Raw genomic sequence first — 24,392 nt, 5'->3', positions numbered from 1 at the left:
GGCTTCCCAGGGCAAACAGCAACACACGGTGCATCCATCAGAAGCTGAAAGAGCCCTCAGGGAAGAGAGGCCAACTCAAGGGGCTGAGCACGGGACACCCTTCTTCCTGCCGGGCTGCTTCCCCTCCTCTGGTTTCTTTCTGTCAGTCCTCAGAGAGCAAGGAGATGCTCACAGCCTGTCACCAGCACTTACGGGTTGGCTGAAAGGCCACAGGTTGGGAAGACCAACAAGGAAACGGGGGAAAACCTGCACTGCACCATGTCAAGGGAGAGACGTGAAGCCGACCGCTTCATCGCCCTGCGATTGCCAGCCCGAGCGAGGGACGTTCTGACCAGCTACTGAAAGAGGCAGCACCAGGTTTAGAAAGTTCGCTTCAATTTTATTGCGTACAAGAAGATTTGGCTTCTATTTATTGCCCCGCCCACACCCCAAAATGAAACCCCAGTGCCCAGGATTGCCGCTTAGCAATCAGTCACTCAGCCTCCAGTCAGACCCAAGGAGAAGCCAAACCCCGGGGCTACGTCACCTCCTCCCTCTCCAGTCCCAGCCAGCCCTATTTCAACCTAACCCTACACCAGGCCTGGACCTCAAGAGACACACCCTGAAGGAACGCAGCGTCTCCAGCTCTTGCCATACACCAAGTCCTGCCTATGTGAAGCCCTCATTGCTTCTAACGCAGCACAAGTCCTTCCTGTCCAGTTCACTTCCATCATCTCCACCGTCCATGACAGGGAAAGCACGGCTGTGCCAGTAAACTGGGCTGTTGAGTCAGCAGCTCTTGGTGCCACCTCCGAGGAAGCGTTGCAGGTGGTTCTGCTGTCCTTTGTAGCTTCTTGCTCAAGCCCTCATCGTTGCTTTCTGCTTTCCTTCTCGGCTTTCTTCCTCAGCTGAGTAGCGCTTGCCTTGCCTCGGCAAGCTTGCTGCAAGAGGGAAAAAAGAGGCACTATTTCACTCACGCACGCTGCCAGCACAGTCTGACTTAGAGAGCTGCTCGCAAGATATCCCTGGGCTACGAACCCAAGAACAAGGAAGGACACAAAAGTCACATCTGCACTGTCTGTTACCGCATGCCAAGGAAGAGTCCTCACACTCGAGCACTGCCCCACTTGCAGCTGAGGGGAGGAGGAGCTGGAAAGGACAGGTGGACAGAAAAGAAGGGAAAAGCTGAAGAGGCGAGAATCAACTTCTCCCCGAGGCAGATCACACCTTTGTGGCCACTCTTTTAGGAATGCTCACCATTCCTAATCCTAGCGTTAGCAAGATGAAAATTCACCACCTACCTTTTCACGCTCCTCGCGTACGCACTGAGGGCCGTGCCGTGGCTGTGCTGCACAACACCAGCGACTGAAAGAAAGCACGCAGAGAGCGGATCTGTTGCAGACAGTGCCAGGAGCTGTGCTTGAACAACGCTTACGGTACGGCACTCCTACCTTGCAATGGCCACACTTTGGGAGCTCTGGGACACAGCCACGTGTTGCTCTCCTGAGTCCCAGCTCCATTTCTCAGCCCACTCACGCTCTGCTCCTCCATGTTCTGCAAAGGAAAAGTCCCAAGAGGGAAATTCAGTTCATCGCAGATGTCATCAAACTGTCAGGGCAGTCGCACTCATTGCTCGGGGTGAGCAACCAGCTGCATGCTTACCCAAGGAGCAGCGGTTACTTTTACTTGAGTGTAACAGCCAATGCCTGACTGCAAGTACGAACACTAACCTATGCCTAACTCTAAAATAACAACAGAAACCTATACCTAACTCTAAAATAACAACAAAAACCTATACCTAACTCTAAAATAACAACAAAAACCTATACCTAACCCTAAAGAACAAACAGGAACCTATGCCTAACTCTAAAAAACGAACAGGAACCTATCCCTAACACTAAAACTAAACTGAACACTAACACTAACACTAACTTAACACTACCATCAACAAAAAAGAACATAACAAACACCTAACCTAACAGGGGGAAGATGGAACTGGGGGCCCACAGAACCAGAGGAGCAACAAGGTGGAGGAGCAGAAGATGTTAAATAATGCCACCCAGCTAATGCTGGGGGCAGGGGCCGCGCAGCAGGAAAGGAGCCGAGTGCCTGGACCAGCGATGGTGAAGCTGTGACCATGCCAACGCGGGGCCTGGCACGGTGGTGTGGTGCCAGGCCAGCTATGCCGCGGGCGGATCCACGTCCATGGGCTCCTCTGGAGGGGGATCCACCTCCATCGGTTCCTCCGGAGGGGGATCCACCTCCATCGGTTCCTCCGGAGGGGGATCCACCTCCATCGGTTCCTCCGGAGGGGGATCCACCTCCATAGGCTCCACATGGGTGGTGGTCACAGGGCTGGTCCAGGCATGATGGATAATGGCTCTCTTACCCCTCCTCTGCCTGATGGTCATGGCGGGCCCCCTCCTCCTTCTGACTCCTAGGGCCCCCAGCTCCATCCTCCCACCAGAAACTTCAACCCTCGCCCTCTTTGCAGCAGGCATGGCTGTTAACTGCCACAACTGTCAGAGGCATGCGGCAACGGTGACCATGGTGACATGGAGAGGGTTCTAAAATGGCGGCCGCACTGCTGGCACTGGAGTTCCACATAGGATGAGGAGGGGGCTGGAGGGCAGGGCATGGTACGGGAGCTACAAGGTGCTCCCTGTGCCCAGCGGGCAGCCCTTCTCTCTGGCCAGCAAGAGGGCACAGACGAGCCGGCCCCAAGTAAAGGGCCCTCGGCCTCCTTCACCCTCCTTCACCCTCCCCCTTCTTCCACAAGGGAATCTTTTTGGGCTGCCATACTGTTGTGGTTTTGTATTTTTTTCTATTGGTATTTCACATCATAACATCATCTGGAGATCATAGATTGATCAGTCAATCATATTGATCTAGATAAGTCCGTGACACAGACGCAGCACGCAGCAGCTCCTGATGGGGCTCCTGAGCTGAGCACCAACAACGGCAGGCTCCAAAGGGGACCTGACTACGCCTGCCTCCTGGGACACACAAGCTCTGCTTTCCATAGTCGCACCCAGCGCCTCTCCTTGTGCGGCACCTCGGCGGATTCAACCCTTACCTACAATTAAGACCTCTGACTGAATTGGAATTCCAGTCACTCTGATTACACCCCACATCCCTGCTGCAGGCCCTCCCACATGCCCACGTGCTGCACCCAGCCACACCGGCTGCCACAGCCCCGCAGCCAGGCGGGGGTTGGTGCTTCATGATCCTTGAGGTCCCTTCCAACCCGGGTCATTCTGTGATTCTGTGATCGGGTTGAAGGGGCTGGCACTGCCGTGAAGGTGAGCGAGAGAAGTTGGCAAAGGAAGGGTGAGTGGCGGGATCCGAGGAGGGCGTTTTGTGTTTGTGTGCGTGTCTGTTGTTTGCCTGATGTGTTTGTGTGCGTTGTTGTTTCAGGTGTCTGAGTGAGGACTCCCTGTGGGAACTGGCAGCAAGCAAAGGAATGGATCGACGGGCCTGGGCGCCGTGTTGGACTGCGGCTGTGGAGCCAACGAAGGTGTGTCCAGTGTCCTTCCTTACATCATTGACTATGTATGAGGTGTACCTATATCTGTGTAACCATTTTACAAGTCAGGGTGCAGGTTTTTGGTGGGGTCCTGACAGTTCCTCAGCTAGAACCCTCTTACCCCTTTGAGACAGGCCGCTTCCGTCTGTAGCTGTCATGCCAGGAGCCAAATAAATTGCCCCATGGTGAAAAACACCAAGACTCCTATGTCTGCACCGACTCTTTAACCATTTGTTTAAGAGGTGGGTTTTTAGGTCCAACTCAGTATCCCTCCCTGCCACTGAAAGTACAGATGCAATAACCACCCGCACACCTGTTCCTTCGATTACCCGCCCCAGTCCCCTGAAATCATCTTTGATAGCCTTCAGGCTTTTTTTACTAACTTCTTCACTGCCAGCCTGAACTATCAGCAGGGGATAGTAGACAGAAGGGCAGATCAGACTGGGAAGTCTCCCAGCAACGTCCCTGACCCGTGCCCAGGGGAGGGAGCACACCTCCCTGCGGGTAGGGTCGGGCCAGCATATAGGGCCTTCCATTCCTCGCCAGTAGGGTTGTGCGCCCATGATGGCAGTAATGAACAAACTGCTGCATCACAAAGATCTTGGCCTGATTAGAAATCTTTGAGTAATGCTGTTACAGCAGACAGAATGTGCTAAGCGCAAGTAGTCTCCTGCACTTCACATCCTTGCTACTTTGTTCTGGGTGTTGTCACTGAGCAGCGTCTAACACAAATTCTGCCCCGGTCAGCTGGCTGCCTGAGCTTGAGCCCTGATGGCAACACTGTGTGCTTACCCAGGAGCAGCGGTTACTTTTACTTGAGTGTAGCAGCCAATGCCTGACTGTAAGTACGAACACTAACCTACGCCTAACTCTAAAATAACAACAGAAACCTATACCTAACCCTAAAGAACAAACAGGAACCTATGCCTAACTCTAAAGAACAAACAGGAACCTATCCCTAACGCTAAAACTAAACTGAACACTAACACTAACCTAACACAACCATCAAAACAAAGAACAGAGCAAACACCTAACTACAACAGGGGGAAGAAGGAACTGGGGGCCCACAGAACCGGAGGAGCAACGAGGTGGAGGAGAAGAAGATGTTAAATAATGCCACCCAGCTCATGCTGGGGGCAGGGGCCACGCAGCAGGAAAGGAGCCGAGTGCCTGGACCAGCGATGGTGAAGCTGTGACCATGCCAACGCGGGGCCTGGCACGGTGGTGTGGTGCCAGGCCAGCTATGCCGCGGGCGGATCCACATCCATGGGCTCCTCTGGAGGGGGATCCACCTCCATCGGTTCCTCCGGAGGGGGATCCACCTCCATCGGCTCCACATGGGTGGTGGTCACAGGGCTGGTCCAGGCATGATGGAAACGGGCTCCTTTCCCCCTCCTCCATTTGATGGTTATGGCGGGCACCCTCCTCCTCTTCGGTTCTGGGGCCCCCAGCTCCTTCTCCCACTTAAATCCTCACTACATTCCTCTCGCCCTCGCTTCGTGCTGGACATGGCTGCTACCTGCCCAGCACTCTCAGAGGTGAGTGAGTCGGGTGGAGCCGCAGCAACCAAGGTGACAGCTGTGACATGGGGAAGATTCCAAAATGGCACCTGTGCTGCTGGGAGTGGTGTTCCGCATAGGATGAGGAGGGGGCTGGAGGGCAGGGCACGGCACGGGAGCTACAAGGCACTCCCTGTGTCCAGCGGGCAGCCCTTCTCTCCGGCCAGCAAGAGGGCACAGAGAGCTGGCCCCGAGAAAAGGGCCCTCGGCCTCCTTCACCCTCCCCCTCCTTTCATAAGGGAATCCCCACTTTGGGCTGGGCACCCACATGGAATCATTGAAACTACAACCTACTACTTTGCTTCTACAGCAAGACTATTGTACTGAAATACTACTGTACTTAAAAGCACCTGCAATCACACTACACTCGTTTTTAATATTAAACTCTCAAACTTTCATAGCAAATAATAACATCCGCTCACAAAGAAAATGTGGAGAGGCCACAAAAGAGAAATACCACTCATGAAAACATTTGTATTTAGACATTCAAACTAACAACGTACTTTGTCTTTACCTAACCGTACCATTCTGTGCTAGAAATACGATGTTTTGCTGTAGAGTATAACTTGGAGAACCCAAAAGCAGCTAAAACCTGCTCCACTCAGTAATTTGACCATCCGCTGATATTTGGTTCTTTGCTCCCTTGCTTTCTAGTTGCTCACTCTTTAGACACACGCAAATCACATTGTCAAGGACTACAAAAACACTGTTAGCCAAAAAATTTATGCTGGCAGAATCTTAACGTTAGAAACGTGTAAATTGGTTGCAAAGAAGAAAGTGAAGACCAACACAGTAACCAAATACTAACTGATACATAAGGCTTCTCTCACACATCCTGAAAACAGAACCGCCAGCCTTAATGAACTTTGCTCTTCAGACACTGACTGAAATGCAAGTATTACCTTGTCATGGTTTAATAATTTTGTAATTTTGCTATCAGTATTCCACATCATAACATCATATAAAGCATGAATAGTTTTACTGAATCTGCAACTTACAGAAGAAGACTACATCTCCCAGAGAACAACACGAGGTCACGGGACCTGGACACTATATTAACTCTGTCGCAGGCTAGACTGACGTCTTTCGAGTTCTGGCGTTCAGGGGAGTGTGTGGGAGCCTTCACCGTTTCGCCTAGATTTACAGTAGGCCTCTCGGTTTCGGGACTCATTCTCTCTCCTATTTTGCTTGATTCGTTAGCTCAATTTTCAATTATATTGTATTATACTGTGTTATCCTGTATTTCGATATAGTAATTTAGTAAATAAGTGTGCCTCCTTAGATTGTTGCTGCTGTTTTCTTTTCCTAATTAACTTTTTTTCCTTTCGGCCTAGGGCCCCTGCTGGGCCCACAGTCCCTGTCACGGACGCAGGTGGATTTTTAGTTTAAACCGTGACATACCTGTAGCAGCCTGGATCTGGCAATAGTCAAAGAATCCTTTACGTCCAGCTCCTTAGCATCAAAAGACCACAGATACTGCTGGGGCAGAATTTCATTGAAGCCTTCAAAAGAAGCTTGTGTCTGTTCCTCAGTGCCTCGGGAAAGTCTCCATTCTGCTACCAGCCTGGAAAAGACACAGAAGGATCATTTAAAACAGGCTACGCTAACCCAAGTTCATCTTTGTTAGTTTGTTTTGAAATGAACCGTAAGCTGTGTTAAGAAAAATGATGGAAAGTGCTGGGGATAGAGCACTGTGTAACTGTATTCTAATTGTATTCCCAACCTTCACCCTGCGCAAACAATTTTAAGTTAAAACCCTATGTTTCCAACCACTCAACTGCAGAAAGCATTTTAGGCTCCAGCAGAAGGCAGCATCTACTCACTGATGATATTAATGAGAGCACAGGAGTCCCTTGCTGTTCGGAGGAAGAAAAAAATGCAGAGCTGTGTTCATCTAATATGTTCCATATTTGTTTCTGTCAATCACGAAACTTTGCTCTGTGGTAGAAACTCCACTCTCCATTAAGAAAAGGGAGAAAAGCAGGCAGGAGACCCAAAGAACCTGAACCCAGGGAGAAGCAGATATTATGCTGAATTCAAGCCTAACCTGTCAGGAGAACTGGAATCGAAAGGAGAGAACGCAACACAGGACACAGAGTGTGACAAAAGAACATTGCTTAAGCTGCAATCTGAGCTCTGCCCGGCTTCCTCAAAACCAGAAGAGAACGGTCTTCTGCAGGTACTCCCTCCTCTCCATCCCAGTGAGTATTTGGCACAACTGCCAATGCCAATACGTTCCTTCTGCAAATGTCACCGTTTCTGTGAAACCTTTCCAGATGACTCGTGACTAAAGCAATTTCTACTCCCTCATTCCTCAAAACCTTCCCACACAAAAGCCTTCACAGATCAGATGGTAAGAAAGAGGGAATTCTACGGCCACAGCAATAAAGCGCGCAGAAAGCCCATCTGTTGCAGACAGAGGAGTGAGCCGTGCTTAACCAACACTGCTTCAGCGCACGCTTACAGTAAGGCACACCTACCTTGCGCTGGCCACGCACGAAGCTCGTGACGCAGCTCCAGGCGGCTCTCCTGGGGCCCAGCTTCATTTCACGGCCACTCACGCTCTGCTGCTGGACATTCTGCAACGGAAAAGCCACCGGATGCAAATCCCATCCCTCGCAGATGGCATCAGACCTCCGCTCTCATGGCAGTCACCACCGCCCTGCCCTGGGCAGCGCTTCCACTGCCCTTGCTCCTGCCACAAGACACCAACGTCTGCTTCTAACGCGGCTCCACCATGGGATCCTGTATGCAACAGAGAAACACACGGAGGCTGCCAGCCACTGCAACACGCGCGCTGTGAAACCCCTGGCACTGCTGAGTCCCAAGAGCAGAGGAGAGAAGCGTTTGCCTGCCATGGACGGGCTGCGGCGGGATTGAATCCTGCCTTCGAATCGGGACACCCCCAGGGAGAGCCTCCCTGGGGACCCAAAGACTGAAATGGAGGCAAGGTAACACTCTGCTATAGAAAGGGAAAGGGGAACTTCACAGAATCCGAGACAAAGGGTAACTGCAGATAGTTTACATTTAAAAGTGCAGGGATAGGGGGAATTACAGACACTTAGTCAAAATAAAACCAGAGAAGAGGGCAATAAAGATAAGAAGAAATTGTCCGGAGACCTCTGACAAGAAGAAGGATTAGATACCCCCGGGCAAGATGATGCTGACATGGGAGAACGATACCAGCAGATAACACCAAGAAGAAAACAGAAGAAGAATTTCACCCCAAAACAACGGCAAGGGTCGCGGGGAATGGGGTCCTAGGGAATGTAATGAATATGTAATCAAACTGAGGAGGAGACTATTGATTACGTATTAGCTTAACCTATATCTGTAACACACTTTTCTCCTTACGGTGTGCAAGTTTGGTGGAGCTCTCCCGCTTGCACCCGGCGCTGCGCAACGCTGGAATAAACATACCTGCTTTAGAACCCATCTTTGGGTTATAGAGTTTGATTCCGCAAGTCATCTTCCTGCCGCACAGCCCAGCACGGCCGGAGCCGCACCACACGATCCGGGCCGGGGCCGGCTCAGGCTCTGCCTCCAGGCTTTTGGGGCCGGCCGGGTGACTCCGCAGCACAGCGAGACCGTGGAGCCGCCCGGGAGCCGCCTCTGGGTGCCGGCAGCGCCGCGAGCTCCTCCCCCGACAGCCCCTCCGTGCCCCCGCCCCGAGGCCCGACCCCGTTCGCAGCACAGAGCCCGCTCCTCCCGGCCCCGCTCATGGCCGCCATGCCGCCATGGCCCGGAAGTGCTCTCCGCCGCCTGCAGGAAGCACTTCCTGTCACTGGCACTGGCACTGGCACTGTCACGTGGCTCAGGCCGGGCTGGGGCCTGTTGGGGGGGGGCGGCTGCCGGAAAAGGACCCAAAATTCACGTCTCATTTCGTGTCTTTCCTCTCGCTTTCCTTCCTTTACCTTCCCCTTCCCTTCCTTCCTTCCTCGCCCTCGTCCCCTTCCCTTCACCACCTCCCTGTGTCCATTCCAGTGCCTGGCCACCCTTTCTGAGCAGTAATACCTCGTAGTGTCCAGCCTGAATCTCCCCTGTCGCAGCTTGAAGCCATTCCCTCTGGTCCTATCATTAATGACACGAGAGAAGAGGCCGAGCCCCAGCTCACTACAGCCTCCCTTCAGGAAGTTAGAGAGAGCAATGAGGTCTCCCCTGAGCCTCCTCTTCTCCAGGCTGAACAATCCCAGCTCCCTCAGCCGCTCCTCATACGGCCTGTGCTCCAGACCCCTCACCAGCTTTGTTGCCCTCCTCTGAACGCGTTCCAGGGCCTCGATGTCTTTCTTGCACTGAGGGGCCCAAAACTGAACACAGCACTCGAGCTGCGGCCTCATCAGTGCTGACAACAGGGGGACAATCACCTCTCTGCTCCTGCTGGCAACACTGTTTCCCATGCAGGCCAGGATGCCCTCGGCCTTCTTATTATACAGCAAAGGAATCCCCTGAAAAGGAAACCACAATATCTGGCAACATGAAACAAAGTTCTGATTCGTAAAAGACTGGCAGCAAGGCCTGAATCTCTTGTGTCATCTGCTCTTGATGTATCACATTAGCACTAGGTGGAATGCAGAAGCTTCCTGAGACGTGATAATCAAAACCTAGTCCAATGCCTTTAAAAAAGCCTTTAAGAGATTACTCCTCCTTGTCTGTTTAAAATAAACTTAGGTAATACAAAAGGTTGGAAAATTTTTGGACAACTCCCCAGGGCCGGGCTTTGGAAGGCCGTATTGACGAGAGTCAATCAAGCTCCGGCTGCAGGCGTATATGTGTGTGCCAGTTCTTTAACACAGTAGAAATCACAACTTGCTGCATGATCAAAATTCTACATGTGCTACTCCTGAACCCCAATGACTTCCAACGGTGTTAAATTACCCCTTGATCTCAAAGCAGAACAAAACAACAAAATGCCACACCAATAGTGAATACATAAAAACAAACAACTCCTTGGGCCTCAAGGGGAGGCTGATGCACAGGCCACGGCTGCCAGCGTGCAGCTGGGCTTCCCAGGGCAAACAGCAACACACGGTGCATCCATCAGAAGCTGAAAGAGCCCTCAGGGAAGAGAGGCCAACTCAAGGGGCTGAGCACGGGACACCCTTCTTCCTGCCGGGCTGCTTCCCCTCCTCTGGTTTCTTTCTGTCAGTCCTCAGAGAGCAAGGAGATGCTCACAGCCTGTCACCAGCACTTACGGGTTGGCTGAAAGGCCACAGGTTGGGAAGACCAACAAGGAAACGGGGGAAAACCTGCACTGCACCATGTCAAGGGAGAGACGTGAAGCCGACCGCTTCATCGCCCTGCGATTGCCAGCCCGAGCGAGGGACGTTCTGACCAGCTACTGAAAGAGGCAGCACCAGGTTTAGAAAGTTCGCTTCAATTTTATTGCGTACAAGAAGATTTGGCTTCTATTTATTGCCCCGCCCACACCCCAAAATGAAACCCCAGTGCCCAGGATTGCCGCTTAGCAATCAGTCACTCAGCCTCCAGTCAGACCCAAGGAGAAGCCAAACCCCGGGGCTACGTCACCTCCTCCCTCTCCAGTCCCAGCCAGCCCTATTTCAACCTAACCCTACACCAGGCCTGGACCTCAAGAGACACACCCTGAAGGAACGCAGCGTCTCCAGCTCTTGCCATACACCAAGTCCTGCCTATGTGAAGCCCTCATTGCTTCTAACGCAGCACAAGTCCTTCCTGTCCAGTTCACTTCCATCATCTCCACCGTCCATGACAGGGAAAGCACGGCTGTGCCAGTAAACTGGGCTGTTGAGTCAGCAGCTCTTGGTGCCACCTCCGAGGAAGCGTTGCAGGTGGTTCTGCTGTCCTTTGTAGCTTCTTGCTCAAGCCCTCATCGTTGCTTTCTGCTTTCCTTCTCGGCTTTCTTCCTCAGCTGAGTAGCGCTTGCCTTGCCTCGGCAAGCTTGCTGCAAGAGGGAAAAAAGAGGCACTATTTCACTCACGCACGCTGCCAGCACAGTCTGACTTAGAGAGCTGCTCGCAAGATATCCCTGGGCTACGAACCCAAGAACAAGGAAGGACACAAAAGTCACATCTGCATTGTCTGTTACCGCATGCCAAGGAAGAGTCCTCACACTCGAGCACTGCCCCACTTGCAGCTGAGGGGAGGAGGAGCTGGAAAGGACAGGTGGACAGAAAAGAAGGGAAAAGCTGAAGAGGCGAGAATCAACTTCTCCCCGAGGCAGATCACACCTTTGTGGCCACTCTTTTAGGAATGCTCACCATTCCTAATCCTAGCGTTAGCAAGATGAAAATTCACCACCTACCTTTTCACGCTCCTCGCGTACGCACTGAGGGCCGTGCCGTGGCTGTGCTGCACAACACCAGCGACTGAAAGAAAGCACGCAGAGAGCGGATCTGTTGCAGACAGTGCCAGGAGCTGTGCTTGAACAACGCTTACGGTAAGGCACGCCTACCTTGCAATGGCCACACTTTGGGAGCTCTGGGACACAGCCACGTGTTGCTCTCCTGAGTCCCAGCTCCATTTCTCAGCCCACTCACGCTCTGCTCCTCCATGTTCTGCAAAGGAAAAGTCCCAAGAGGGAAATTCAGTTCATCGCAGATGTCATCAAACTGTCAGGGCAGTCGCACTCATTGCTCGGGGTGAGCAACCAGCTGCATGCTTACCCAAGGAGCAGCGGTTACTTTTACTTGAGTGTAACAGCCAATGCCTGACTGCAAGTACGAACACTAACCTATGCCTAACTCTAAAATAACAACAGAAACCTATACCTAACTCTAAAATAACAACAAAAACCTATACCTAACTCTAAAATAACAACAAAAACCTATACCTAACCCTAAAGAACAAACAGGAACCTATGCCTAACTCTAAAAAACGAACAGGAACCTATCCCTAACACTAAAACTAAACTGAACACTAACACTAACACTAACTTAACACTACCATCAACAAAAAAGAACATAACAAACACCTAACCTAACAGGGGGAAGATGGAACTGGGGGCCCACAGAACCAGAGGAGCAACAAGGTGGAGGAGCAGAAGATGTTAAATAATGCCACCCAGCTAATGCTGGGGGCAGGGGCCGCGCAGCAGGAAAGGAGCCGAGTGCCTGGACCAGCGATGGTGAAGCTGTGACCATGCCAACGCGGGGCCTGGCACGGTGGTGTGGTGCCAGGCCAGCTATGCCGCGGGCGGATCCACATCCATGGGCTCCTCCGGAGGGGGATCCACCTCCATCGGTTCCTCCGGAGGGGGATCCACCTCCATCGGTTCCTCCGGAGGGGGATCCACCTCCATCGGTTCCTCCGGAGGGGGATCCACCTCCATAGGCTCCACATGGGTGGTGGTCACAGGGCTGGTCCAGGCATGATGGATAATGGCTCTCTTACCCCTCCTCTGCCTGATGGTCATGGCGGGCCCCCTCCTCCTTCTGACTCCTAGGGCCCCCAGCTCCATCCTCCCACCAGAAACTTCAACCCTCGCCCTCTTTGCAGCAGGCATGGCTGTTAACTGCCACAACTGTCAGAGGCATGCGGCAACGGTGACCATGGTGACATGGAGAGGGTTCTAAAATGGCGGCCGCACTGCTGGCACTGGAGTTCCACATAGGATGAGGAGGGGGCTGGAGGGCAGGGCATGGTACGGGAGCTACAAGGTGCTCCCTGTGCCCAGCGGGCAGCCCTTCTCTCTGGCCAGCAAGAGGGCACAGACGAGCCGGCCCCAAGTAAAGGGCCCTCGGCCTCCTTCACCCTCCTTCACCCTCCCCCTTCTTCCACAAGGGAATCTTTTTGGGCTGCCATACTGTTGTGGTTTTGTATTTTTTTCTATTGGTATTTCACATCATAACATCATCTGGAGATCATAGATTGATCAGTCAATCATATTGATCTAGATAAGTCCGTGACACAGACGCAGCACGCAGCAGCTCCTGATGGGGCTCCTGAGCTGAGCACCAACAACGGCAGGCTCCAAAGGGGACCTGACTACGCCTGCCTCCTGGGACACACAAGCTCTGCTTTCCATAGTCGCACCCAGCGCCTCTCCTTGTGCGGCACCTCGGCGGATTCAACCCTTACCTACAATTAAGACCTCTGACTGAATTGGAATTCCAGTCACTCTGATTACACCCCACATCCCTGCTGCAGGCCCTCCCACATGCCCACGTGCTGCACCCAGCCACACCGGCTGCCACAGCCCCGCAGCCAGGCGGGGGTTGGTGCTTCATGATCCTTGAGGTCCCTTCCAACCCGGGTCATTCTGTGATTCTGTGATCGGGTTGAAGGGGCTGGCACTGCCCTGAAGGTGAGCGAGAGAAGTTGGCAAAGGAAGGGTGAGTGGCGGGATCCGAGGAGGGCGTTTTGTGTTTGTGTGCGTGTCTGTTGTTTGCCTGATGTGTTTGTGTGCGTTGTTGTTTCAGGTGTCTGAGTGAGGACTCCCTGTGGGAACTGGCAGCAAGCAAAGGAATGGATCGACGGGCCTGGCCGCCGTGTTGGACTGCGGCTGTGGAGCCAACGAAGGTGTGTCCAGTGTCCTTCCTTACATCATTGACTATGTATGAGGTGTACCTATATCTGTGTAACCATTTTACAAGTCAGGGTGCAGGTTTTTGGTGGGGTCCTGACAGTTCCTCAGCTAGAACCCTCTTACCCCTTTGAGACAGGCCGCTTCCGTCTGTAGCTGTCATGCCAGGAGCCAAATAAATTGCCCCATGGTGAAAAACACCAAGACTCCTATGTCTGCACCGACTCTTTAACCATTTGTTTAAGAGGTGGGTTTTTAGGTCCAACTCAGTATCCCTCCCTGCCACTGAAAGTACAGATGCAATAACCACCCGCACACCTGTTCCTTCGATTACCCGCCCCAGTCCCCTGAAATCATCTTTGATAGCCTTCAGGCTTTTTTTACTAACTTCTTCACTGCCAGCCTGAACTATCAGCAGGGGATAGTAGACAGAAGGGCAGATCAGACTGGGAAGTCTCCCAGCAATGTCCCTGACCCGTGCCCAGGGGAGGGAGCACACCTCCCTGCGGGTAGGGTCGGGCCAGCATATAGGGCCTTCCATTCCTCGCCAGTAGGGTTGTGCGCCCATGATGGCAGTAATGAACAAACTGCTGCATCACAAAGATCTTGGCCTGATTAGAAATCTTTGAGTAATGCTGTTACAGCAGACAGAATGTGCTAAGCGCAAGTAGTCTCCTGCACTTCACATCCTTGCTACTTTGTTCTGGGTGTTGTCACTGAGCAGCGTCTAACACAAATTCTGCCCCGGTCAGCTGGCTGCCTGAGCTTGAGCCCTGATGGCAACACTGTGTGCTTACCCAGGAGCAGCGGTTACTTTTACTTGAGTGTAGCAGCCAATGCCTGACTGTAAGTACGAACACTAACCTATGCCTAACTCTAAAATAACAACAGAAACCTATACCTAACCCTAAAGAACAAACAGGAACCTATGCCTAACTCTAAAGAACAAACAGGAACCTATCCCTAACGCTAAAACTAAACTGAACACTAACACTAACCTAACACAACCATCAAAACAAAGAACAGAGCAAACACCTAACTACAACAGGGGGAAGAAGGAACTGGGGGCCCACAGAACCGGAGGAGCAACGAGGTGGAGGAGAAGAAGATGTTAAATAATGCCACCCAGCTCATGCTGGGGGCAGGGGCCACGCAGCAGGAAAGGAGCCGAGTGCCTGGACCAGCGATGGTGAAGCTGTGACCATGCCAACGGTCATGACCATGACCACGGTGGTGTGGTGCCAGGCCAGCTATGCCGCGGGCGGATCCACGTCCATGGGCTCCTCTGGAGGGGGATCCACCTCCATCGGTTCCTCCGGAGGGGGATCCACCTCCATCGGCTCCACATGGGTGGTGGTCACAGGGCTGGTCCAGGCATGATGGAAACGGGCTCCTTTCCCCCTCCTCCATTTGATGGTTATGGCGGGCACCCTCCTCCTCTTCGGTTCTGGGGCCCCCAGCTCCTTCTCCCACTTAAATCCTCACCACATTCCTCTCGCCCTCGCTTCGTGCTGGACATGGCTGCTACCTGCCCAGCACTCTCAGAGGTGAGTGAGTCGGGTGGAGCCGCAGCAACCAAGGTGACAGCTGTGACATGGGGAAGATTCCAAAATGGCACCTGTGCTGCTGGGAGTGGTGTTCCGCATAGGATGAGGAGGGGGCTGGAGGGCAGGGCACGGCACGGGAGCTACAAGGCACTCCCTGTGTCCAGCGGGCAGCCCTTCTCTCCGGCCAGCAAGAGGGCACAGAGAGCTGGCCCCGAGAAAAGGGCCCTCGGCCTCCTTCACCCTCCCCCTCCTTTCATAAGGGAATCCCCACTTTGGGCTGGGCACCCACATGGAATCATTGAAACTACAACCTACTACTTTGCTTCTACAGCAAGACTATTGTACTGAAATACTACTGTACTTAAAAGCACCTGCAATCACACTACACTCGTTTTTAATATTAAACTCTCAAACTTTCATAGCAAATAATAACATCCGCTCACAAAGAAAATGTGGAGAGGCCACAAAAGAGAAATACCACTCATGAAAACATTTGTATTTAGACATTCAAACTAACAACGTACTTTGTCTTTACCTAACCGTACCATTCTGTGCTAGAAATACGATGTTTTGCTGTAGAGTATAACTTGGAGAACCCAAAAGCAGCTAAAACCTGCTCCACTCAGTAATTTGACCATCCGCTGATATTTGGTTCTTTGCTCCCTTGCTTTCTAGTTGCTCACTCTTTAGACACACGCAAATCACATTGTCAAGGACTACAAAAACACTGTTAGCCAAAAAATTTATGCTGGCAGAATCTTAACGTTAGAAACGTGTAAATTGGTTGCAAAGAAGAAAGTGAAGACCAACACAGTAACCAAATACTAACTGATACATAAGGCTTCTCTCACACATCCTGAAAACAGAACCGCCAGCCTTAATGAACTTTGCTCTTCAGACACTGACTGAAATGCAAGTATTACCTTGTCATGGTTTAATAATTTTGTAATTTTGCTATCAGTATTCCACATCATAACATCATATAAAGCATGAATAGTTTTACTGAATCTGCAACTTACAGAAGAAGACTACATCTCCCAGAGAACAACACGAGGTCACGGGACCTGGACACTATATTAACTCTGTCGCAGGCTAGACTGACGTCTTTCGAGTTCTGGCGTTCAGGGGAGTGTGTGGGAGCCTTCACCGTTTCGCCTAGATTTACAGTAGGCCTCTCGGTTTCGGGACTCATTCTCTCTCCTATTTTGCTTGATTCGTTAGCTCAATTTTCAATTATATTGTATTATACTGTGTTATCCTGTATTTCGATATAGTAATTTAGTAAATAAGTGTGCCTCCTTAGATTGTTGCTGCTGTTTTCTTTTCCTAATTAACTTTTTTTCCTTTCGGCCTAGGGCCCCTGCTGGGCCCACAGTCCCTGTCACGGACGCAGGTGGATTTTTAGTTTAAACCGTGACATACCTGTAGCAGCCTGGATCTGGCAATAGTCAAAGAATCCTTTACGTCCAGCTCCTTAGCATCAAAAGACCACAGATACTGCTGGGGCAGAATTTCATTGAAGCCTTCAAAAGAAGCTTGTGTCTGTTCCTCAGTGCCTCGGGAAAGTCTCCATTCTGCTACCAGCCTGGAAAAGACACAGAAGGATCATTTAAAACAGGCTACGCTAACCCAAGTTCATCTTTGTTAGTTTGTTTTGAAATGAACCGTAAGCTGTGTTAAGAAAAATGATGGAAAGTGCTGGGGATAGAGCACTGTGTAACTGTATTCTAATTGTATTCCCAACCTTCACCCTGCGCAAACAATTTTAAGTTAAAACCCTATGTTTCCAACCACTCAACTGCAGAAAGCATTTTAGGCTCCAGCAGAAGGCAGCATCTACTCACTGATGATATTAATGAGAGCACAGGAGTCCCTTGCTGTTCGGAGGAAGAAAAAAATGCAGAGCTGTGTTCATCTAATATGTTCCATATTTGTTTCTGTCAATCACGAAACTTTGCTCTGTGGTAGAAACTCCACTCTCCATTAAGAAAAGGGAGAAAAGCAGGCAGGAGACCCAAAGAACCTGAACCCAGGGAGAAGCAGATATTATGCTGAATTCAAGCCTAACCTGTCAGGAGAACTGGAATCGAAAGGAGAGAACGCAACACAGGACACAGAGTGTGACAAAAGAACATTGCTTAAGCTGCAATCTGAGCTCTGCCCGGCTTCCTCAAAACCAGAAGAGAACGGTCTTCTGCAGGTACTCCCTCCTCTCCATCCCAGTGAGTATTTGGCACAACTGCCAATGCCAATACGTTCCTTCTGCAAATGTCACCGTTTCTGTGAAACCTTTCCAGATGACTCGTGACTAAAGCAATTTCTACTCCCTCATTCCTCAAAACCTTCCCACACAAAAGCCTTCACAGATCAGATGGTAAGAAAGAGGGAATTCTACGGCCACAGCAATAAAGCGCGCAGAAAGCCCATCTGTTGCAGACAGAGGAGTGAGCCGTGCTTAACCAACACTGCTTCAGCGCACGCTTACAGTAAGGCACACCTACCTTGCGCTGGCCACGCACGAAGCTCGTGACGCAGCTCCAGGCGGCTCTCCTGGGGCCCAGCTTCATTTCACGGCCACTCACGCTCTGCTGCTGGACATTCTGCAACGGAAAAGCCACCGGATGCAAATCCCATCCCTCGCAGATGGCATCAGACCTCCGCTCTCATGGCAGTCACCACCGCCCTGCCCTGGGCAGCGCTTCCACTGCCCTTGCTCCTGCCACAAGACACCAACGTCTGCTTCTGACGCGGCTCCACCATGGGATCCTGTATGCAATAGAGAAACACACGGAGGCTGCCAGCCACTGCAACACGCGCGCTGTGAAACCCCTGGCACTGCTGAGTCCCAAGAGCAGAGGAGAGAAGCGTTTGCCTGCCATGGACGGGCTGCGGCGGGATTGAATCCTGCCTTCGAATCGGGACACCCCCAGGGAGAGCCTCCCTGGGGACCCAAAGACTGAAATGGAGGCAAGGTAACACTTTGCTATAGAAAGGGAAAGGGGAACTTCACAGAATCCGAGACAAAGGGTAACTGCAGATAGTTTACATTTAAAAGTGCAGGGATAGGGGGAATTACAGACACTTAGTCAAAATAAAACCAGAGAAGAGGGCAATAAAGATAAGAAGAAATTGTCCGGAGACCTCTGACAAGAAGAAGGATTAGATACCCCCGGGCAAGATGATGCTGACATGGGAGAACGATACCAGCAGATAACACCAAGAAGAAAACAGAAGAAGAATTTCACCCCAAAACAACGGCAAGGGTCGCGGGGAATGGGGTCCTAGGGAATGTAATGAATATGTAATCAAACTGAGGAGGAGACTATTGATTACGTATTAGCTTAACCTATATCTGTAACACACTTTTCTCCTTACGGTGTGCAAGTTTGGTGGAGCTCTCCCGCTTGCACCCGGCGCTGCGCAACGCTGGAATAAACATACCTGCTTTAGAACCCATCTTTGGGTTATAGAGTTTGATTCCACAAGTCATCTTCCTGCCGCACAGCCCAGCACGGCCGGAGCCGCACCACACGATCCGGGCCGGGGCCGGCTCAGGCTCTGCCTCCAGGCTTTTGGGGCCGGCCGGGTGACTCCGCAGCACAGCGAGACCGTGGAGCCGCCCGGGAGCCGCCTCTGGGTGCCGGCAGCGCCGCGAGCTCCTCCCCCGACAGCCCCTCCGTGCCCCCGCACCGAGGCCCGACCCCGTTCGCAGCACAGAGCCCGCTCCTCCCGGCCCCGCTCATGGCCGCCATGCCGCCATGGCCCGGAAGTGCTCTCCGCCGCCTGCAGGAAGCACTTCCTGTCACTGGCACTGGCACTGTCACGTGGCTCAGGCCGGGCTGGGGCCTGTTGGGGGGGGGCGGCTGCCGGAAAAGGACCCAAAATTCACGTCTCATTTCGTGTCTTTCCTCTCGCTTTCCTTCCTTTACCTTCCCCTTCCCTTCCTTCCTTCCTCGCCCTCGTCCCCTTCCCTTCACCACCTCCCTGTGTCCATTCCAGTGCCTGGCCACCCTTTCTGAGCAGTAATACCTCGTAGTGTCCAGCCTGAATCTCCCCTGTCGCAGCTTGAAGCCATTCCCTCTGGTCCTATCATTAATGACACGAGAGAAGAGGCCGAGCCCCAGCTCACTACAGCCTCCCTTCAGGAAGTTAGAGAGAGCAATGAGGTCTCCCCTGAGCCTCCTCTTCTCCAGGCTGAACAATCCCAGCTCCCTCAGCCGCTCCTCATACGGCCTGTGCTCCAGACCCCTCACCAGCTTTGTTGCCCTCCTCTGAACGCGTTCCAGGGCCTCGATGTCTTTCTTGCACTGAGGGGCCCAAAACTGAACACAGCACTCGAGCTGCGGCCTCATCAGTGCTGACAACAGGGGGACAATCACCTCTCTGCTCCTGCTGGCAACACTGTTTCCCATGCAGGCCAGGATGCCCTCGGCCTTCTTATTATACAGCAAAGGAATCCCCTGAAAAGGAAACCACAGTATCTGGCAACATGAAACAAAGTTCTGATTCGTAAAAGACTGGCAGCAAGGCCTGAATCTCTTGTGTCATCTGCTCTTGATGTATCACATTAGCACTAGGTGGAATGCAGAAGCTTCCTGAGACGTGATAATCAAAACCTAGTCCAATGCCTTTAAAAAAGCCTTTAAGAGATTACTCCTCCTTGTCTGTTTAAAATAAACTTAGGTAATACAAAAGGTTGGAAAATTTTTGGACAACTCCCCAGGGCCGGGCTTTGGAAGGCCGTATTGACGAGAGTCAATCAAGCTCCGGCTGCAGGCGTATATGTGTGTGCCAGTTCTTTAACACAGTAGAAATCACAACTTGCTGCATGATCAAAATTCTACATGTGCTACTCCTGAACCCCAATGACTTCCAACGGTGTTAAATTACCCCTTGATCTCAAAGCAGAACAAAACAACAAAATGCCACACCAATAGTGAATACATAAAAACAAACAACTCCTTGGGCCTCAAGGGGAGGCTGATGCACAGGCCACGGCTGCCAGCGTGCAGCTGGGCTTCCCAGGGCAAACAGCAACACACGGTGCATCCATCAGAAGCTGAAAGAGCCCTCAGGGAAGAGAGGCCAACTCAAGGGGCTGAGCACGGGACACCCTTCTTCCTGCCGGGCTGCTTCCCCTCCTCTGGTTTCTTTCTGTCAGTCCTCAGAGAGCAAGGAGATGCTCACAGCCTGTCACCAGCACTTACGGGTTGGCTGAAAGGCCACAGGTTGGGAAGACCAACAAGGAAACGGGGGAAAACCTGCACTGCACCATGTCAAGGGAGAGACGTGAAGCCGACCGCTTCATCGCCCTGCGATTGCCAGCCCGAGCGAGGGACGTTCTGACCAGCTACTGAAAGAGGCAGCACCAGGTTTAGAAAGTTCGCTTCAATTTTATTGCGTACAAGAAGATTTGGCTTCTATTTATTGCCCCGCCCACACCCCAAAATGAAACCCCAGTGCCCAGGATTGCCGCTTAGCAATCAGTCACTCAGCCTCCAGTCAGACCCAAGGAGAAGCCAAACCCCGGGGCTACGTCACCTCCTCCCTCTCCAGTCCCAGCCAGCCCTATTTCAACCTAACCCTACACCAGGCCTGGACCTCAAGAGACACACCCTGAAGGAACGCAGCGTCTCCAGCTCTTGCCATACACCAAGTCCTGCCTATGTGAAGCCCTCATTGCTTCTAACGCAGCACAAGTCCTTCCTGTCCAGTTCACTTCCATCATCTCCACCGTCCATGACAGGGAAAGCACGGCTGTGCCAGTAAACTGGGCTGTTGAGTCAGCAGCTCTTGGTGCCACCTCCGAGGAAGCGTTGCAGGTGGTTCTGCTGTCCTTTGTAGCTTCTTGCTCAAGCCCTCATCGTTGCTTTCTGCTTTCCTTCTCGGCTTTCTTCCTCAGCTGAGTAGCGCTTGCCTTGCCTCGGCAAGCTTGCTGCAAGAGGGAAAAAAGAGGCACTATTTCACTCACGCACGCTGCCAGCACAGTCTGACTTAGAGAGCTGCTCGCAAGATATCCCTGGGCTACGAACCCAAGAACAAGGAAGGACACAAAAGTCACATCTGCATTGTCTGTTACCGCATGCCAAGGAAGAGTCCTCACACTCGAGCACTGCCCCACTTGCAGCTGAGGGGAGGAGGAGCTGGAAAGGACAGGTGGACAGAAAAGAAGGGAAAAGCTGAAGAGGCGAGAATCAACTTCTCCCCGAGGCAGATCACACCTTTGTGGCCACTCTTTTAGGAATGCTCACCATTCCTAATCCTAGCGTTAGCAAGATGAAAATTCACCACCTACCTTTTCACGCTCCTCGCGTACGCACTGAGGGCCGTGCCGTGGCTGTGCTGCACAACACCAGCGACTGAAAGAAAGCACGCAGAGAGCGGATCTGTTGCAGACAGTGCCAGGAGCTGTGCTTGAACAACACTTTCGGTAAGGCACTCCTACCTTGCAATGGCCACACTTTGGGAGCTCTGGGACACAGCCACGTGTTGCTCTCCTGAGTCCCAGCTCCATTTCTCAGCCCACTCACGCTCTGCTCCTCCATGTTCTGCAAAGGAAAAGTCCCAAGAGGGAAATTCAGTTCATCGCAGATGTCATCAAACTGTCAGGGCAGTCGCACTCATTGCTCGGGGTGAGCAACCAGCTGCATGCTTACCCAAGGAGCAGCGGTTACTTTTACTTGAGTGTAACAGCCAATGCCTGACTGCAAGTACGAACACTAACCTATGCCTAACTCTAAAATAACAACAGAAACCTATACCTAACTCTAAAATAACAACAAAAACCTATACCTAACTCTAAAATAACAACAAAAACCTATACCTAACCCTAAAGAACAAACAGGAACCTATGCCTAACTCTAAAAAACGAACAGGAACCTATCCCTAACACTAAAACTAAACTGAACACTAACACTAACACTAACTTAACACTACCATCAACAAAAAAGAACATAACAAACACCTAACCTAACAGGGGGAAGATGGAACTGGGGGCCCACAGAACCAGAGGAGCAACAAGGTGGAGGAGCAGAAGATGTTAAATAATGCCACCCAGCTAATGCTGGGGGCAGGGGCCGCGCAGCAGGAAAGGAGCCGAGTGCCTGGACCAGCGATGGTGAAGCTGTGACCATGCCAACGCGGGGCCTGGCACGGTGGTGTGGTGCCAGGCCAGCTATGCCGCGGGCGGATCCACGTCCATGGGCTCCTCTGGAGGGGGATCCACCTCCATCGGTTCCTCCGGAGGGGGATCCACCTCCATCGGTTCCTCCGGAGGGGGATCCACCTCCATCGGTTCCTCCGGAGGGGGATCCACCTCCATAGGCTCCACATGGGTGGTGGTCACAGGGCTGGTCCAGGCATGATGGATAATGGCTCTCTTACCCCTCCTCTGCCTGATGGTCATGGCGGGCCCCCTCCTCCTTCTGACTCCTAGGGCCCCCAGCTCCATCCTCCCACCAGAAACTTCAACCCTCGCCCTCTTTGCAGCAGGCATGGCTGTTAACTGCCACAACTGTCAGAGGCATGCGGCAACGGTGACCATGGTGACATGGAGAGGGTTCTAAAATGGCGGCCGCACTGCTGGCACTGGAGTTCCACATAGGATGAGGAGGGGGCTGGAGGGCAGGGCATGGTACGGGAGCTACAAGGTGCTCCCTGTGCCCAGCGGGCAGCCCTTCTCTCTGGCCAGCAAGAGGGCACAGACGAGCCGGCCCCAAGTAAAGGGCCCTCGGCCTCCTTCACCCTCCTTCACCCTCCCCCTTCTTCCACAAGGGAATCTTTTTGGGCTGCCATACTGTTGTGGTTTTGTATTTTTTTCTATTGGTATTTCACATCATAACATCATCTGGAGATCATAGATTGATCAGTCAATCATATTGATCTAGATAAGTCCGTGACACAGACGCAGCACGCAGCAGCTCCTGATGGGGCTCCTGAGCTGAGCACCAACAACGGCAGGCTCCAAAGGGGACCTGACTACGCCTGCCTCCTGGGACACACAAGCTCTGCTTTCCATAGTCGCACCCAGCGCCTCTCCTTGTGCGGCACCTCGGCGGATTCAACCCTTACCTACAATTAAGACCTCTGACTGAATTGGAATTCCAGTCACTCTGATTACACCCCACATCCCTGCTGCAGGCCCTCCCACATGCCCACGTGCTGCACCCAGCCACACCGGCTGCCACAGCCCCGCAGCCAGGCGGGGGTTGGTGCTTCATGATCCTTGACGTCCCTTCCAACCCGGGTCATTCTGTGATTCTGTGATCGGGTTGAAGGGGCTGGCACTGCCCTGAAGGTGAGCGAGAGAAGTTGGCAAAGGAAGGGTGAGTGGCGGGATCCGAGGAGGGCGTTTTGTGTTTGTGTGCGTGTCTGTTGTTTGCCTGATGTGTTTGTGTGCGTTGTTGTTTCAGGTGTCTGAGTGAGGACTCCCTGTGGGAACTGGCAGCAAGCAAAGGAATGGATCGACGGGCCTGGCCGCCGTGTTGGACTGCGGCTGTGGAGCCAACGAAGGTGTGTCCAGTGTCCTTCCTTACATCATTGACTATGTATGAGGTGTACCTATATCTGTGTAACCATTTTACAAGTCAGGGTGCAGGTTTTTGGTGGGGTCCTGACAGTTCCTCAGCTAGAACCCTCTTACCCCTTTGAGACAGGCCGCTTCCGTCTGTAGCTGTCATGCCAGGAGCCAAATAAATTGCCCCATGGTGAAAAACACCAAGACTCCTATGTCTGCACCGACTCTTTAACCATTTGTTTAAGAGGTGGGTTTTTAGGTCCAACTCAGTATCCCTCCCTGCCACTGAAAGTACAGATGCAATAACCACCCGCACACCTGTTCCTTCGATTACCCGCCCCAGTCCCCTGAAATCATCTTTGATAGCCTTCAGGCTTTTTTTACTAACTTCTTCACTGCCAGCCTGAACTATCAGCAGGGGATAGTAGACAGAAGGGCAGATCAGACTGGGAAGTCTCCCAGCAATGTCCCTGACCCGTGCCCAGGGGAGGGAGCACACCTCCCTGCGGGTAGGGTCGGGCCAGCATATAGGGCCTTCCATTCCTCGCCAGTAGGGTTGTGCGCCCATGATGGCAGTAATGAACAAACTGCTGCATCACAAAGATCTTGGCCTGATTAGAAATCTTTGAGTAATGCTGTTACAGCAGACAGAATGTGCTAAGCGCAAGTAGTCTCCTGCACTTCACATCCTTGCTACTTTGTTCTGGGTGTTGTCACTGAGCAGCGTCTAACACAAATTCTGCCCCGGTCAGCTGGCTGCCTGAGC

The 24,392-nt window shown here is 52.3% G+C and overlaps 2 protein-coding genes and 2 long non-coding RNA genes across 12 annotated transcripts; all 4 read right to left on the bottom strand.

The window, feature by feature from the left end:
* Nucleotides 1-358: 358 nt before the first annotated feature.
* LOC146755167 (uncharacterized) lies at nt 359-10,366 on the bottom strand. 7 transcript variants are annotated; one of them, XR_014938361.1, is made up of 7 exons: nt 10,257-10,366; nt 8,485-9,509; nt 7,545-7,643; nt 6,466-6,628; nt 1,431-1,533; nt 1,281-1,344; nt 359-920 (listed from the first exon to the last, which is right to left on the bottom strand). XR_014938361.1 is itself a non-coding variant. In XM_085526306.1 (7 exons), exons 4-7 carry the CDS (start codon nt 1,528-1,530, stop codon nt 884-886), a joined length of 312 nt encoding a protein of 103 aa, XP_085382432.1. In that variant the 5' UTR covers nt 1,531-1,533; nt 6,466-6,628; nt 7,545-7,809; nt 8,485-8,818; the 3' UTR covers nt 359-883. The 7 variants fall into 7 exon arrangements, 2 of the variants coding, with proteins under 2 accessions (XP_085382432.1, XP_085382433.1); XR_014938364.1 differs by lacking the exon at nt 10,257-10,366 and adding an exon at nt 1,018-1,128 and having other exon boundaries at nt 7,545-7,809; nt 8,485-9,747; XR_014938365.1 differs by lacking the exon at nt 10,257-10,366 and adding an exon at nt 1,018-1,128 and having other exon boundaries at nt 8,485-9,747.
* Nucleotides 10,367-10,422: 56 nt separating this feature from the next.
* Nucleotides 10,423-18,905, bottom strand: LOC146755166 (uncharacterized). 2 transcript variants are annotated; one of them, XR_014938370.1, is made up of 5 exons: nt 18,553-18,905; nt 17,613-17,877; nt 16,534-16,696; nt 11,345-11,597; nt 10,423-10,984 (listed from the first exon to the last, which is right to left on the bottom strand). It is a non-coding gene; the product is annotated as an uncharacterized LOC146755166 (long non-coding RNA). The 2 variants fall into 2 exon arrangements; XR_014938369.1 differs by having other exon boundaries at nt 17,613-17,711; nt 18,553-18,896.
* A 58-nt stretch (nt 18,906-18,963) lies between these two features.
* On the bottom strand, nt 18,964-20,428 carry LOC146755165 (uncharacterized). The gene is made up of 2 exons (XR_014938358.1): nt 20,319-20,428; nt 18,964-19,571 (listed from the first exon to the last, which is right to left on the bottom strand). It is a non-coding gene; the product is annotated as an uncharacterized LOC146755165 (long non-coding RNA).
* Nucleotides 20,429-20,484: 56 nt separating this feature from the next.
* Nucleotides 20,485-22,560, bottom strand: LOC146755164 (uncharacterized). Of its 2 annotated transcripts, XM_085526302.1 has the most exons (3): nt 21,557-22,558; nt 21,407-21,470; nt 20,485-21,254 (listed from the first exon to the last, which is right to left on the bottom strand). In XM_085526302.1, exons 1-3 carry the CDS (start codon nt 21,654-21,656, stop codon nt 20,972-20,974), a joined length of 447 nt encoding a protein of 148 aa, XP_085382428.1. In that variant the 5' UTR covers nt 21,657-22,558; the 3' UTR covers nt 20,485-20,971. The 2 variants fall into 2 exon arrangements, 1 of the variants encoding a protein (XP_085382428.1); XR_014938357.1 differs by having other exon boundaries at nt 20,485-21,046; nt 21,407-22,560.
* Between the last annotated feature and the right edge of the window lie 1,832 nt (nt 22,561-24,392).

This window comes from Coturnix japonica, chromosome 35, assembly GCF_054131305.1.
Source record: "Coturnix japonica strain WE chromosome 35, WE-NBRP24, whole genome shotgun sequence".
In the NCBI taxonomy this organism is placed as follows: domain Eukaryota; kingdom Metazoa; phylum Chordata; class Aves; order Galliformes; family Phasianidae; genus Coturnix; species Coturnix japonica.
This window is presented reverse-complemented; position numbering and strand designations above follow the sequence as displayed.